This window comes from Giraffa tippelskirchi, chromosome 2 (assembly GCF_054371585.1).
Source record: "Giraffa tippelskirchi isolate mGirTip1 chromosome 2, T2T-mGirTip1v1.2.pri, whole genome shotgun sequence".
Classification (NCBI taxonomy): Eukaryota; Metazoa; Chordata; class Mammalia; order Artiodactyla; family Giraffidae; genus Giraffa; species Giraffa tippelskirchi.
In genome coordinates this window covers 227,924,042-227,939,104 of record NC_137276.1, presented here as the reverse complement: position 1 = coordinate 227,939,104, position 15,063 = coordinate 227,924,042, and the positions used below count along the sequence as shown (strand labels likewise).

Below are 15,063 nucleotides of genomic sequence, written 5' to 3'. Positions count from 1 at the left end.
CCTAAAAACAGGCATTTTAAAAAAGACAAGTGAACATCTATTAAATTGTTCACGTTCCGCCCAAATGACAAAGGGTTGTCGTCGAGACCCTGACTGTAGACCCCTAAGGAGAGTCACACGGCTCTGGGAGTGTCTATGGGGGCACCTCAGTCTGGAGCTGGTGGTGAGCTGGTGGTCAGACCCAAGCCCGGACATCCGCGAGCCACTAAGCTGCAAGGAGGGAGGAAGTGCACCCCGGAATGTGATCAGCACCCGCTGAGCAAACGTGTGCCTTTAGCACCTCCTGCAATGAAAAGGAATGGCATGGTCTTTGTTTAAACCAAAGACACGGGACACCCTCCAGTTAGGAACACAGACAGCCATGGCTTTTTGATGGCTGATGGATGCTAGCTCTTTGTCTGTCTCAGATGAACCATTCCCGGTGAAGTCCTGTAGGGCTGCCAGGTAAGAATATAACTAGGGTATCAGGCAGACTGCATGGAGTGCCTGTTGTGGGGCAGGAGCATCACCAGGGTTAAAGGAGGGAGCGAACATGAGGCCTGGAGGGGCGCCTCAGGGAGAAGGGGTGTTCAGTGATGGGCTTTGAAGGATAAATCAGAGTTGGTATGCAGAAAAGAGACTAGGGAGGAACTCACTGAGGGACCCGAGGAGAGCAGGCAAAGCTGAGGGCTGCCTAGAGGAGTCGCGAGCTCCGCAATCAGAGAAGGCCTCGTGCCATGGGGGCACCTTTGCCCCCAGCCTATGTGTTCTGAATCCAGACATTGGAGTAGTTTTGTGGCATGATGCCCCTCCTCTACTCAGACCCTTCTGATATCAGCATGTAAGCCAGAGACCTTCCAGTGGCTAAAAGTCTCAAGTGGCCTCGCTCCCAAGTACTTTGTCCACATTCCTCCTCTGCAGCCCACCCTGAGGCTGCTGCTGGGCCTGGAATGTGTCAGGGGACTTTGTGCCTTCTGTTCCCTCAGCCTGGAATGCTGTTCCAAGCATTCCACAGTTCACTCCACCACTTCCTTTAAGTCTTGATGTACCCAGCTGTCATCTTCTCAGGGATACCTTTCCTGGGGAGTCTGTCTGTTTTCCCTTCCATCCTTCCTTCCCTCCTCCCTACTTCTTTTACACTTTCTCTTTCTATCTCGCTTTCTTTCTCCCTTTCCCAACTTTAATTATTCCTCTTACCACTATTGAAACACACTGTGTATTTTACGCTTTATCTCATTTCTTTTTCTTTTGTCTCATCTAGAATATAAGCTTCATGAGGGCAGAGAGTTTTGTCTGTCTTCACCTTTGAACACCCAGTACCTGGAACTGTGCTTGGATAAAAAATTGGGTAGATGGATGGATGAACGGATGAATACCAAGCGAAAATCTTATCTTTAACCTACAGAGCAACAGGAAGTCACTGAAATCTCTATAGTCTTGTAGGAGAGGAATGTGATCAGGCTTGGCTTCGGGAAGTTTTTTGTTGGGGAAATTACACGCTATTTGGAAGCAATAAGAAACTGGCCACAGTGAGGTCAGTTAGAAAGCTACTGTGGTTGCAGAGGGCTGCCTGAAGCAGGGTGCAGGAGAGCCAAATGGGGGGGCGGAGTGGTCCAGAAAACCTAGAGACATCTCCACTGACCAGCAGGGCACCTAGGAGAGGAAGCCATGCAAGATGCCAGAGAGACTTAGAGAACGTAGATGGGGAAATACCAAGGGACAAGGCTGCAGTGCACGAGTGGTTCCATGGAACAAGCAGGGACTCCATAGTCAGAGGATCAGGGCGAAGGGGTGATCACTCTCCCCAACACAGTGAGCCCCTCTGAACCTCAGTTTCGTTACGGATTAGACAGGAACTAGAAACTCAACATAACACACACCAACCACTGATAGTGTTTCGGGCGCCGTCCTGGGCTCTGTGCCTATGTCATATGGTTGAGTCTTTACGGTCACTCGGAATTTGATATGAACCCGGTTGATAAGGTGAGCACAAGAACGTCCCTTCGGTGAGTAACACCTGTTAGACTGGGGAGTGATCAAGATGAGTCAGCAGCCGCTGTGTTTTTCTTTTGTGCAATAACTTAGGTTGGGGGAACAATGCTTCACATTATAGTGGGAAGGACTGTGAATATTAAATAACAGTAAAGCTAGTCCATTATCTCAGAGGCTAAAGGTGCCACTAAAATGTGAGTTTCCTTGCCATTCAAGATAAACACTCTGATATCTTTGATCTCAGTTGGGTGTTTCATTTTCCCTTCCAGGAGATCTTTCGCAAATGTCTTCATCCTCTGCTCTGCTCTGGTTTGCGAAACACAGTCAGAACTCAGTTTTTCTCTCTGGTCATCTCTTGGAAGGCTTCACGGGTGGCACATTCTTGGCGTGGTTGTGAACCCCTTGGGGTGTGTAATGGGTGTGATGAGGTCATTTTCACTCAGCTTTAGGCATGCTGTAATGGGAATGATGAATTTCAACATAAACCTCATTTTTTCCTTGCTGAAAATAGACACTTCTTAATGAAAATATGTTCTGACTGCTTGGAGCCAGAAATGCAGGTTGAAGAACTTCATTTCAAATTTTGAATGGTATGAATGGAAGAAATGCAAACCATCTAAAGGGTTCAATGGACAAAAGCATTTCATTGTGCTTCTCTAACTTCTGGTTGCAGTTTTACTATGTTAAGTGCAATTTTTAGCATGCTTTTTGAGAGTTTTAATGAGACGTTTCGGTGGGCACTATTTTCTTCAAATCACTTACATCCAACTTGAAAACAAGAATTAAGAAGGTAGTTGAGTTTCCGACCACAAGGGATATACAAATACCATGTGCATTAGTCACTCATGTCCAACGCTTTGCGACCCCATGGACTGTAGCCTCTGTCCATGGAATTGTCTGGGCAAGAATACTGGAGTGGGTTGCCGTTCCCTTCTCCACAGGATCTTCCCGACCCAAGGATCAAACCCAGGTCTCCTGCATTGCAGGCAGATTCTTTATCGTCTGAACCAACAGGGAGCTCATACAAATACCATAGGATGTTTAGAAATGCAAGTCCGTGTGTAACAGACATACAGTCCAAGATGGACATTCCTAACAAGAACTATCAGGGGAGCAAATGAAGTGCCAGATGGGGCTTTGGAACACCACGAAGGGTCCATGCCCTGTACCTCTCATACCATGGGACGCTTGTGCTATTGGACCCTAGGTGCCATCTCTCCTGGGCCGGGGGTTGGGGACACTTTGTGACCAGTGGTTTTTGCCAGCATCCAAGCTAGCCTCCCTACAATCAGCACCACTTTGAGCCCCTTTCCTTGATCTAGAAATGGAAGCACTCAAGTTCCCTAAATATGATTCAGATGGAAGTGAAAGTGTTAGTTGTTCAGTCACGTCCAACTCTTTGCGACCTCACGGACCATATGTAATCTGCCAGGCTCCTCTGTCCATGGGATTCTCCAGGCAAGAATACTGGAGTGGGTAGCCCTTCCTTTCTCCAGGGGATCTTCCCCACCCGGGGATCAAACTTGGGTCTCCCGCATTGCAGGCAGATTCTTTCTTTACTGTCCGAAATTCAGATGGAGCTCACCATCAATTCAAAAGCAGGTACAGAATGGCATGCTGTGGGAGGCTTTAGGGATAGCCTAATGAAAAAATCTATCATTTATCACTGATTTCTTTGAGCAAAGACAGTTGAACCATCTTCGAATACCTCACGATAACTTTTTTTTTTTTCCCATCCATATAATGAAACCATGAACTTCCCCCACTCCCTGCCCCCATAGCTCAGAGGGTAAGGAATTTTTCCCTGCAGGGCAGGAGACACAGGAGATGTGGGTTCAATCCCAGGGTGGGGAAGACCCCTTGGCGGGGGGCACGGCAACCCACTCCAGTATCCTTGCCTGAAAAATCCCATCGACAGAGGAGCCTGGCAGGGCTACAGTTCAAAAGGTTGCAAAGAGTCAGACACCCCTGAGCACGCACACCGTGAAACCACACTTGTTAATTTGAGTGAGTTCAGTGTGTTGTCTCAGATGAACAGAAACGTTCCAGGTTTGCCCACACGATTGAACTGGAGCTTCATGTCAGGAGTTTTAGTGGGAGGGGAAGGCAAGTGAGGAGGAGATGGAGAAATGAACCTCTTCTTCCTCCCCTGATCTCCCCTTAGCTCTTGTTAACCGAGGCGGAGTCCAGGAGAGAGAGGACAGGAGGGACAGGCGTGCTGGGGGAGTAGAGTGCGCCTCTGTGTCTTCTGCCTCCTTGTCCCTTTCCCCTGTCACCTCCCTCCACTGATGCCTCCCATACCCACGCTGCCACCAGAGCCTGCATGTGCCCCCAGGGTCCGCTGCAGCCTCTGCGCTGAAAATGCAGCCGGTCCAAGTGCACAGTTCCTGGAACCAAGCACCACTCAACGTGACCTTCTCTTCTTGGTGTCTGATGCATCCCATAAAGAACCTGCCTGCCAATGCAGGAGACAGAAGAGACACAGGTTCGATCCCTGGGTCAGGAAGATCCCCTGGAGGAAGAAATGGCAACCCACTTCAGTATTCTTCCCTGGAAAATCCCACGGACAGAGGAGCCTGGTGGACTACAGTCCATGGGGTGGCAAAGAGTCGGACACAACTGAGCAGACACACTCACACGTACGCTTATTTCACAGCATTCAAAACTTTTCTAGAACTTTTGTATTTAAATCTCCTGGGTTGGGAGTTACAGGTAATTTGGCAAAGCAAACACCATAACTGGTCTCTTACATAACCCTACAGCTGGCAGCAGGGAACCATGTATGGAGATTAAGCAACCCTCACTCACCCAGGAAGACTTTGTGTTTCCTTTTATGGAGGGATAAATACTCTGGTTTGCTCTTTCCCATTGCATATATTCTTTTCATTATTGGTTGACTTTAATGAATCTTTGAAGTTAATTTTTAAATTAACAGCAGGATTCCACTCAACTTTTGGAAGCTTATGAGGTGTCCACGTGTGCCTCTAGACTAGAGAATGTTTTTCATAAATAACGTGACTGCGTTTAGGTGATAAAGAAATTGGAGAGAGTGAGAAGAACCTAGCGCTCAGACCGCCATAGGGACCTACACTGACAAAGTACTTGGAAGTTCAAAGACGTTGCAGCATTTTAATGGGATTAAGGGCTTCCCTGGTGGCTCAGCGGTAAAGAATTGACCTGTCAATGCAGGAGACTTGGATTCAATCCGGTCGGGAAGATCCCCTGGAGAAACAAATGGCAACCCATTCCAGTATTCTTCCCTGGGAAATCCCATAGACAGAGGAGCCTGATGGGCTACAGTCCATGGGGTTGCAAAGAGTTGGACACAACTTAGTGACTAAACAACAATAACATTTAAGAGAGATAAGCAACAAGGACCTGCTGTATAGCACAGGGAACTGTAGTCAATATCCTGTAATAACTGATATGAGAAAAGAATCTGAAGAAGAATAGATGCACATACATGTATAACTAAATCACTTTGCTATACACCTGAAACTTACACGACATTGTAAATCAACTGTACTTCAATAAAAAAAAATAGTAGTAAAATGAAAATTTGGGGAAAAAAGGAATTGCAGCCTTTTCAAAGAACTGGTATCCTACTATTCCAGTATGCTTCTAGAGCAGACCTCTTACCTGCAAAAAGGCCAACTGAACTAACTTTTCAATTGTACTATCCATTCTATTTTTTCATCCTTTCCTATTCAAAACAAAGCCGAAAACACCCAGCCTCTGAGTCTCCAAGCAGACAGCCACTTAACGTTTTCTTTCTCAGTTTCAGAGGTTCAGATTATTCTAAAATGTTTTCGTATATTTTTTCCGAATTCAGTAGCCGTTAGAAAATGATCAAAGAGCTGCCTATTCCTAGTTCTCCAATTACAAAGTTTTCCAGCGAAAATCCTAGGATTGCTTCCCACATTCTCACTATGAAATACAAGTGGGAATGAGGACATTCATCCAATAAAGTTTCATCAGGAAAAAAAAGTGGATGGGGCACATTTCGAAACAAATTCTACTTTTTTTCTTTAAAAAACAGAGGTCATTGATCAAGACAGATTTCCAAATGTTTTCTCTAATATCCCAGTGTATGAAACTTTGATTTAAGTGTTCAGGAAATTACAGGTATCAAACCATTCCCCAAGACTTCGGTTTCCAGGTTTCTCCCAGCCTTGAACGTTCCCCGCAGGCTAATTGCTGTTTACTGCTGTAGCCCTTCCTCCTTCTGTCTGTAACATTTTCCATCCTAAGAAGGGTCGTCCCATTCAGCAGAGGAGCCTGGTGACTGAGTGGCTGAATGGAATTACTACCAGTGGAAACTATGCTGCAAGAGGGAGAGATAAAACAGCTGCAAAGCAAACCTCGGCCGTTTTTTCCATCCTCCCCAAGCGAAGTTAATTAGCATAGGGAAAATGACTAAGGTGTTGACGTCACCTCTTTCCAGTAGAAACTTACATTCTGTCCCTGTCCGCCTGCAAGTCAAGTAGGGCTTGACTCAGGAATTTGGTGTCCAAACAGGATGCCCTGGAAGCGGTGCTTTTTTTTTTTCCCCGGGGGCGGGGAGCCGCACCTCGATGCTTTATAAGCGCCAGCTCGAGAAAGAACCTAACAGCTTCTGGTAAAAGAACTCCACTTGGGGCTTGACCGCAGGAGTCGCTGTAGCTCTCACTGTAAGAAAGCAAGATGCACTTTAGAAATTTTAACTACAGTTTTAGCTCCCTGATTGCCTGTGTGGCAAACAGTGAGATCTTCAGCGAAAGTGAAACCAGGGTAAGGCTTCTGATATAATGTGATTTTTTTGTGTGTGTGAGAGTTTTCAAAGCGTGATGTTAATTGGTATTATTAGCTGAGACAGTTGGTGGGGATGTGTGGTTCTCTTTGTGGGTTTGGGGGGGTTTTGAAATGCATCCAGAATGCTTTGAGCGTTCAGAATCAAAAGGTGTTGCCTGAGGAATTAGCTCTGAAGGAATTTTTTAAAGCTTAATATTTAAATATGTCTGTGTCCCTTGGCCAATTAATTAGTAAGGCAGGGTTCAGCATGGTGTTTGGTTTTTTCTTTTTTCATTCTGTGTAGATTGTAAGTAAACTTTTGGAGGGAGGACTTTTCTGACAGTGCACAGAATGTTTCACTTTGACATCTCGAGTTCAGGATACTTTGCTTTTATCTTAGGAAATCACTATTGTAGAGACATTTGAATGTTTGCAGTAATTATAAGCGCCTGTCTTCAACTTTCTAGGTTTTTCCAGGTGGAGAAAATGCACCCATAGCAAATAATAAATAGATAAGTTAAATATCCTACCTCCTGGAGAGCAGCTCTCATCAATGGTTATTAATATAACTTATTAATATAACTAGTGATTTTAACTACTATGCTTTACTTCTTCATTTGATTAAAATGCCAAGATTTCCATCAGTAGCTATGAAGCTATCTAACTGATCTGTATAACAAGACTGTGTATGAATGATTTCTGTGTGTTCTCTTTAGGGGGCAGTGATCATGTTATATCCTTATACCTAAAGCCATAGTGAGACTTGGGAAAGTTTCTTTTTTTAAAAAAATCAAATTTAGCTCCCTAATTCTGTAGTCTGCTTACAAGCCAGACTCGTAGTTTTTTAACTAGATATTAGAGCATGTTCTATGTGTGCGTGCGTGCTTGTTAAGTCGCTTCAGTCTCGTCCAACTCTTTGCGACCCTATGGACTGTATGTAGCCTGCCAGGCTCCTCTGTCCATGGGATTCTCCAGGCGACAATACTGGAGTGGGTTGCCATGCCCTCCTCCAGGGGAACTTCCCGACCCAGGGATCGAACCCACGTCTCTTAAGTCTCCTGCATTGGCAGGTGGGTTCTTGATCACTAGCGGTACCTGGGAAGCCCAATCTATGTGTAAACGTACTACAAAGTCTATGTATTTAATGTTAGCCTTATGTGAGTAAAATCACTGTTTACTCAGTTCCGTAGAGATGCCACCCAACAACTAATAACAAATACGATTATTTTATAAAAGAACGGTACAAGAGCAATACAAAATTAACAAGGTAGTGTGGGTTCTCTTGCGCTATGGTCCTAAGCCCTGACTTGTCTAAAAATATCCATCAAAGTCATCTCTCTTAAATTATGAATCATAACTCGAAACAGTTGGTCACAGTGCCTACGGATGAAGTCGTGTGAAATTCCAAATCCGCACAGACACCCTCACACCCCCGACTCGCCCGTGCTCCGCGGAGGAGCAGAGACCAACCGAGTCACGTGCGGCCAGATGAACTCGAAGCTTGACCATCTGCTGCGCATTCGCTCTCCCTCCGTTTCTCTGCGACACCTCACAGAAAAGCCAGGGAACTGGAAGAGAGAAACTGTGAGCTCTTCCCAGTCACCTGGTGGAGACACCAGCCAGGAGGGAAGGCAGGCCCTGCTCACATCCCTGCCCCGTGGAGCCCTGCCCAGTGGAGCAGAAGCTGACCAACCACCCATCCATCCAGAGGCCCATCCCTTCCCCCACTTTCTAGCACCAAAAAGTCTCAGGGACGTTCTCTTCTTCTGCTGGAATCCTGCCTCCCCTTTGCAGAAACAGCACGCTCTCTATAGATTTACAGGGTCCTTCTAGGCCTCTTTGTCTTGCAAGTCACCTGGGTAGAGGTACCTGCCCCAGCCCGGCTCTCAGCCACCTGCATCAGCCTCTCACCATCGCCAGAGTTTAGTCTGCAAAAAAGATTCAGAAATCCAGTGACTGACAGCCCCTGCACAATCTTCCTACAAGTTTCAAGACTGTCCATCAACACCTTCCCCTCTGGTTGGAAAAGATGGCAGTGGTCTCCCAGTTCCCCAAAAGGACACCCCCACTCAGGACCCAACCCAGTGGGGGGGGGGGTGTGCTTCTGCAGAACTTTTCCCAGGAGCTGATGAAACACTTTCCTGAATCTAGGCTTTTAATCATTGAACTCAGGCATTTCAGTTCTAAGATCTCATGCAGTTTCACAGTGTTCACTAGTTCTTAAACACTAGAGCTAAATGCGTACCTGTATTAAAGCCAGTGTGTAGAAACGGGTTCATTGACAGTACGTTCATTTTTCAAAACCAGTACTATTTTAGAGAGTTAAAAAGTGACAGACTGAATGGGAAAATACTACTGGGAATTTTTTGTTTTTAAACTGCTTCCTTTACATTAAGAAATGCAAGGCCTTTTTATACAGAGTGAAGTAAGTCAGAAAGAGAAGGACAAATATCATATATTAATGCATATGTATGAAATCTAGAAAAATAGTGCTAACGATCTGATTTACAGGGCAGCAAAGGAGACACAGACATAAAGAACAGACTTGTGGACGCAGTGGGGGAAGAAGAGGATGTGATGATTTGAGGGAACAGCACTGAAACATATACATTACCATATGTAGAATAGATCCCCAGTGGGAGTGTGATGTAAGACACAGGGAACCCACACTCAGTGCTCTGTGACAACCTAGAGGGGTGGGATGGGGAGGAAGGTGGGAGGGGCTTCAAGAAGGAAGGAACATATGTATGCCTATGGCCGATTCATGTTGATGTACGGCATAAACCATCGCATATTGTTAAGTAATTATCCTCTGATTAAACAAAAACAAACAGAAAAAAGGCAAATAAGCATAGGGAAAATGTACCTTTACCACCTATAGGGCATTAAAAAAAATGAGAAATGCAAGCCTTTTTAAATTAACTTTCTTGTTTCCCAATTCAATAAAAAAAAAATTTTTTTTTTCCAAACTACCTCCAGTGCTTGAAAGCCCTAAGTAATATTTGATGGATAGGGCATTGTTCTAAGCAGAGTGGTGGGACTGACCTTCGCTGGTTTGGGGAGGATCATGGAACAATAGGATCTGAAGTTGGAAGTTCTTGAAACAAGGAATGATTCAGTTTCTCCATAAGAATTGTAATGAAGCCATCCAGTCAAAGGTCATATGCAGGTAAATTCCAATTCCTTTCATTTTTTTATTTTTCAGGCCAAATTTGAATCCCTCTTTAGGACATATGACAAAGATATCACCTTTCAGTATTTTAAAAGCTTCAAACGGGTCAGAATAAACTTCAGCAACCCCTTATCTGCAGCAGATGCCAGACTCCAGCTACATAAGACTGAATTTCTTGGAAAGGAAATGAAATTATATTTTGCTCAGGTGAGTGGATTTCACTGACACCCACGCTTCCCCATTCTCCCTCTCACCCTTAAAACAGCTTATATATCCATTGTTGTTGTTACCAACCAAGTTGTTGTTGTCGCTAAGTTGTGTCCGACTCCTTTGTGACCCCATGGACTGTAGCCCTCCAGGCTCCTCTGTCCATGGGATTCCCAAGCAAGAATACTGGAGTGGGTTGCCATTTCTTTTTCCAGGGGATCTTCCCAACCCAGGGATCAGACTTGGGTCTCCTGCATCGCAGGTGGATTCTTTACCACTGAGCCACCAGGGAAGTTCCTAGACACCCGTTACCTATATGTTGATTGAAAACTCCAAGAAATCATCTTCAGAGGGGCAAAATTCATACTAGAAATGTATTATGTGCCTTATGTCCCCTATTTTAAGAAGATAGCAGGGTGTAGTTGATCCTTGACCTGAGATGACCTTCTTGAGTTGAGTGATGATGGGAAAAAGAGTCTTTTTCCTGACTCTGGAAGGTGGAGGACCACAGGGTGGTGGGCATGGCTTTGCTAGAACCCCAGACCAGAGTGGCTCTGGCTCTATGCATGTTCTGGGCGGGGCTCAGTAGCCCACTCACTTCTGGAGAGCCCGTATCTGCAAAACCGCCCTGCACATCAACATGCGGGCTGCCAGGTCTGGTCTGAAAGCGGGAGGAAAAATGGATTCATCAGGCAGGTAGCAAAATGGTAAGAAATCCTTCTGGGAAGAAATCCTTCCGGTAGGCGGGGGTCCGGGCACCAGGGCACTCCCAGGTGGGGTGGGGGGCTGTGGGGTAGGTTTGCTTTTCCTCCTGCCCATCACCCCCTTCCTGCCCCCTCCCCCCCTTGATGGTAGACCACCCACCTTCCAGGCAGCTCATAAATTTCCACTTGATGATGCTATAGAAGTCTTAACAGCTTGGCAAGAGGGCAAGAGCCCTTCAGCTCCTGCTCCCTGGTGAAAGAGACCCCCACGGGGGCCTTGAGTCCCCCACCCCAGTCTCAGGGCAGACCCTGTAGAGGGGCTTCTGGACTCTGCGGGGAAGGCGAACTTGCCGGCCCTGCTCTGGGTAATTGGAGCCGGATGCCCTGCCCCCTGGTGGATCCAAGCCTTAGACCTTGGATCCTTGGGAACAAATGCCCTTCTGCGTTTGGTGCAGTTCCGTATAAGTGATTGCTTAGACCCTCCCACGACGTTTTCTGGTTTATTAAAGACATGTTCATTGTGAAATTTTTAGGCGGGGGGTGGAGGAGGGGCAGGATACTAAAGAACAAAGAAAATCCAAACTGGTCAGATTTGAATGTAAGATGACTCCGAACAGCCCTCCATGCACTGGCATAATTTCTAAGCCCCCAGAACCACGATCTTGGTTATTGTCCCTTATCATTATTATTATTATTTTTGAATATGTATCCTAGAAGCTGGCTTCCCAGGTGGTGCTAGTGGTAAAGAACCTGCCTGCCAATGCAGGAGACAGAAGAGATATGATTTGATCCCTGGGTCAGAAAGATTCCCCAGGAGGAGGAAATGGCAACCCATTCCAGTATTCTTGCCTGGGAAATCCCAAGGACAGAGGAGCCGAGTGGGCTACCGTCCATGGGGTTGCAAAGAGTCGGACACGACTGAAGCGACTTAGCACGCATGCACACATCCTAAAAGGTGCATTTATTTTTTCCTTCCTCCCTTTTGGCATCTGATTCAGAGCCCCAAAGCGGGTGGGAAGCCTGTGAGCATGGCGAGCAGGAGTCCTGGGTCCCCATCCCTGCTTTGTGCCGCTGAAAACTGATGTCGGTCCTGGAGGTGTCGCTTAGCCTTTGGAGCGTCCGTGATATGTTGTAATGCCTCGGTAACACGAGGAGCTGCAGGAAGCTGGTTCTGAGATCCCTTCTAACCTCAGCCACAGCGCTTCCCCCCCCCATCTGTACTAAAATTACTTCTGTATATTTTCTATCAGTCTCAATTCAGTTCAGTCGCTCAGTCGTGTGTCTGACTCTTTGCAACCTCATGGGCTGCAGCACGCCAGGCTTCCCTGTCCATCACCAACTCCCAGAGCTTGCTCAGACTCATGTCTATTGAGTCAGTGATGCCATCCAACCATCTCATCCTCTGTGGTCCCCTTCTCCTGCCCCCGCCCCGCTCCCCTTCAATCTTTCCCAGCATCACGGGTCTTTTCCAATGAGTCTAGGTCAAGCATCCTTTCTCGTGGTCCACGGTGCCTACGAGTCCCCACCTCGGGAGGGCGCTCTAATCACGTTTGCAGGGTGAACCAAGTTCCGTCTCCCCGCCGCTTGTGAACCGTATGGCGATTCATCCCGGGCTGAGCCTGTGGACGAGGTTGCGTCCCTCACCCCTGTCGTCCTCAGACGGTCGTGAGGCGCCCTCCGGCTGCTGCAGTCCTTCCCCGTTCGAGAAACATCTCCTCCTCCCTCTCTCCTCCAGACTTTACACATAGGCAGTTCGCACCTGGCCCCTCCGAATCCAGACAAACAGTTCCTCATCTCTCCTCCCGCCTCGCCGCCGGTCGGCTGGAAACAAGTGGAAGACGCTACTCCCGTCATAAATTATGACCTTTTATACGCTATCTCAAAGCTGGGGCCAGGTAAGCCGTGCCCTCGGGTAAGGACGGGGGGTGGGGGTGAGGGGTGAGGACACTTGGAGAGGTTGTGCCCAGGTTGTCCATCAGAGCACCCCTCTCACCGCATCACCGGATGGATACCGGCGCGTCTGTCCGGCGCGTGCTGTGAATTGTCTCTGTTTTGCTTTCTGCTTCTGCATCGGGGTCACCCATAGTCGGGGAGAGTGCATGCCCGGCTGCCTCTGGCCTCCCCCTTTAGGAAGGGGGTCAAGCTGGCCCTGGGGACCCATCACTGTGATCTCTCGAATCGCATCACGTGACTCCCTCCCCTCACCCACTGACCACAGCCCATGGTGGGGGGATGGGGACCCAAGACCCCCCTCGCAGATCCTGTCGCTCCAAGCGGATATGAGCTGTTGGACTTTGGAAAGGGGAAAATGGGCCTTTCCCCACTTCCGTTAAGTTTCATTTTTAGTCAAGGGAATTTTGTCCATCGACCTAGTCCTCACCTGCCCTTTTGAAAGTGTGAGGAGTCAGAGACCCATAGATCACAAGAGGAGAAGGAGCCCCAGACACACAGGCCCACAGGTAGGGGTGCTCACCCACTGAGCTTGCCAGGGAAGGAAGAGGCTCTGTGCCTCTGAAGGGACAGAGCTGTGAGCATTTGGGAAGAAAGGTACTCTGGCCTCAGGCTTCTCATCCGGAAAATGGGTATTCCCCGGTAGACTTGTAAGCTATATACAAGATCATCGTGTAAAAAGCACTTCATACAATGCCTGGCTCATTGGCAGTGCTCAGTACCTGTTTTCTGGAAGCAGTAAAATGTTGGTGATTCCCATCCTATCGATAGGGTTTGGGTGAGCTGGAAGGTGCAGGCAGGGGTCTTGGGGTGACCAGGTTTGAGTCCCGCTTCTGCCCTATCCATGGGGCAAATGCAATAAACACCGAGGCCATCAGCTTTCTCCTTGACCGATAATCTGATTTATGTTCCTTTGAGTGGCGGGTTTTGTTTTCTTGGACCATCAGCAGTTTCATATGAAAAAGGTGACATTGCTGTTAACACCTCTCAGACAGAAAATTCCCTCTATGGTAGAAAAAAGATCACATTACCTGCTGCTCACTGTGGCATGAAGGTCAGGTTGGAAGTGCCAGTGTTCCTCTGAGCAGCTCCAGGCTAAGGAGCATTAGCAGAGCCCAGGGTTGGAAACTTCTGGAATGTTAGAGAAGGGAAAAGGAAGATGTCCACCTAGAGAAAGGAGTCAAACTGTTCCAGGGGCAGGAAGTGCTGTTAATGAGCATTCTTTACACTCTAGAACCTACCGTTTTTTTCACAGACATCTTGTTTGAGAAGCCCTTTTAGAGAATAGACATCAGTTTGCTTTCAGTTTACCCAACAATGAGCTTGAATAGTAATTCATATTTCAGCTGTGCTTTTCAGCCAACAAGATTGCAAAGATTTTGCAAATGTGATCCCGTCCCCTTGCTTTCTGGATTATGTCTCCTTGGCAGGAGATAAAGATTTGTAAAGAGGATCGTGACCAACATTTTAAGTGATATATCTGACCCTCTACCTTAACTTTATGCCCCTTGAGAATACTGAAGCTCATTAACGGTACTCAGTCACTCAGTCACGTCCAACTCTTTGCAACCCCATGGACCACACTCCTCTGTCCATGGGATTCTCCGGGCAACAATACTGGAGCGGGTTACCATTTCCTCCTCCAGGGGATCTTCCCGACCCAGGGATTGAAGCCGTGTCTCTTACGTCTTTTGCATTGGCAGGCAGATTCTTTACCACTGGGCCATCTGGGAAGCCCTCGCCCATTCATTGAAGTGAAAGTCGCTCAGTTGTGTCTGACTGTTTGCGACCCCATGGACTAATACAATACCGTCCATGGAATTCTCCAGGCCAGAATACTGGAGTGGGTTGCCATGCCCTTCTCCAGGGGATCTTCCCGACCCAGGGATTGAACCCAGGACTCCAGCATTGCAGGCGAATCCTTTACCAGCTGAGCCACAAAGGAGGCCCTTTTAGAGGCAGTTACAATAACATTCCAGTCTCATGCGTGGGCTTGAGAAGAGGCAACACTTTTTTTAATGAGCAAAAGCCCTTGACTGCTGCTGCTAAGTCGCTTCAGTCGTGTCTGACTCTTTGCGACCCCATAGACGGCAGCCCACCAGGCTCCCCCGTCCCTGGGATTCTCCAGGCAAGAATACTGGTGTAGGTTGCCATTTCCTTCTCCAATGCATGAAAGTGAAAAGTGAAAGTGAAGTCGCTCAGTCGTGTCCGACCCTTAGCGACCCCATGGACTGCAGCCTACCAGGCTTCTCCGTCCATGGGATTTTCCAGGCAAGAGTACTGGAGTGG

At 47.4% G+C, this 15,063-nt stretch overlaps 1 protein-coding gene across 4 annotated transcripts in view; it reads left to right on the top strand.

Annotated features, from left to right (window-relative positions):
* RCAN1 (regulator of calcineurin 1) overlaps positions 1-15,063 on the top strand; it is a 108,501-nt gene that overhangs the window by 90,583 nt on the left and 2,855 nt on the right. For 2 of the 4 annotated variants that reach the window (XM_081572971.1, XM_081572976.1), the window contains 2 exons: positions 9,947-10,120; positions 12,560-12,719. In XM_081572971.1, the coding sequence (XP_081429097.1) occupies positions 9,947-10,120; positions 12,560-12,719 (334 nt within the window). Of the gene's footprint in view, positions 1-6,578; positions 6,742-9,946; positions 10,125-12,559; positions 12,720-15,063 lie in introns of those variants that run through there. The other 2 variants (XM_081572974.1, XM_081572972.1) reach the window with 2 other exon arrangements.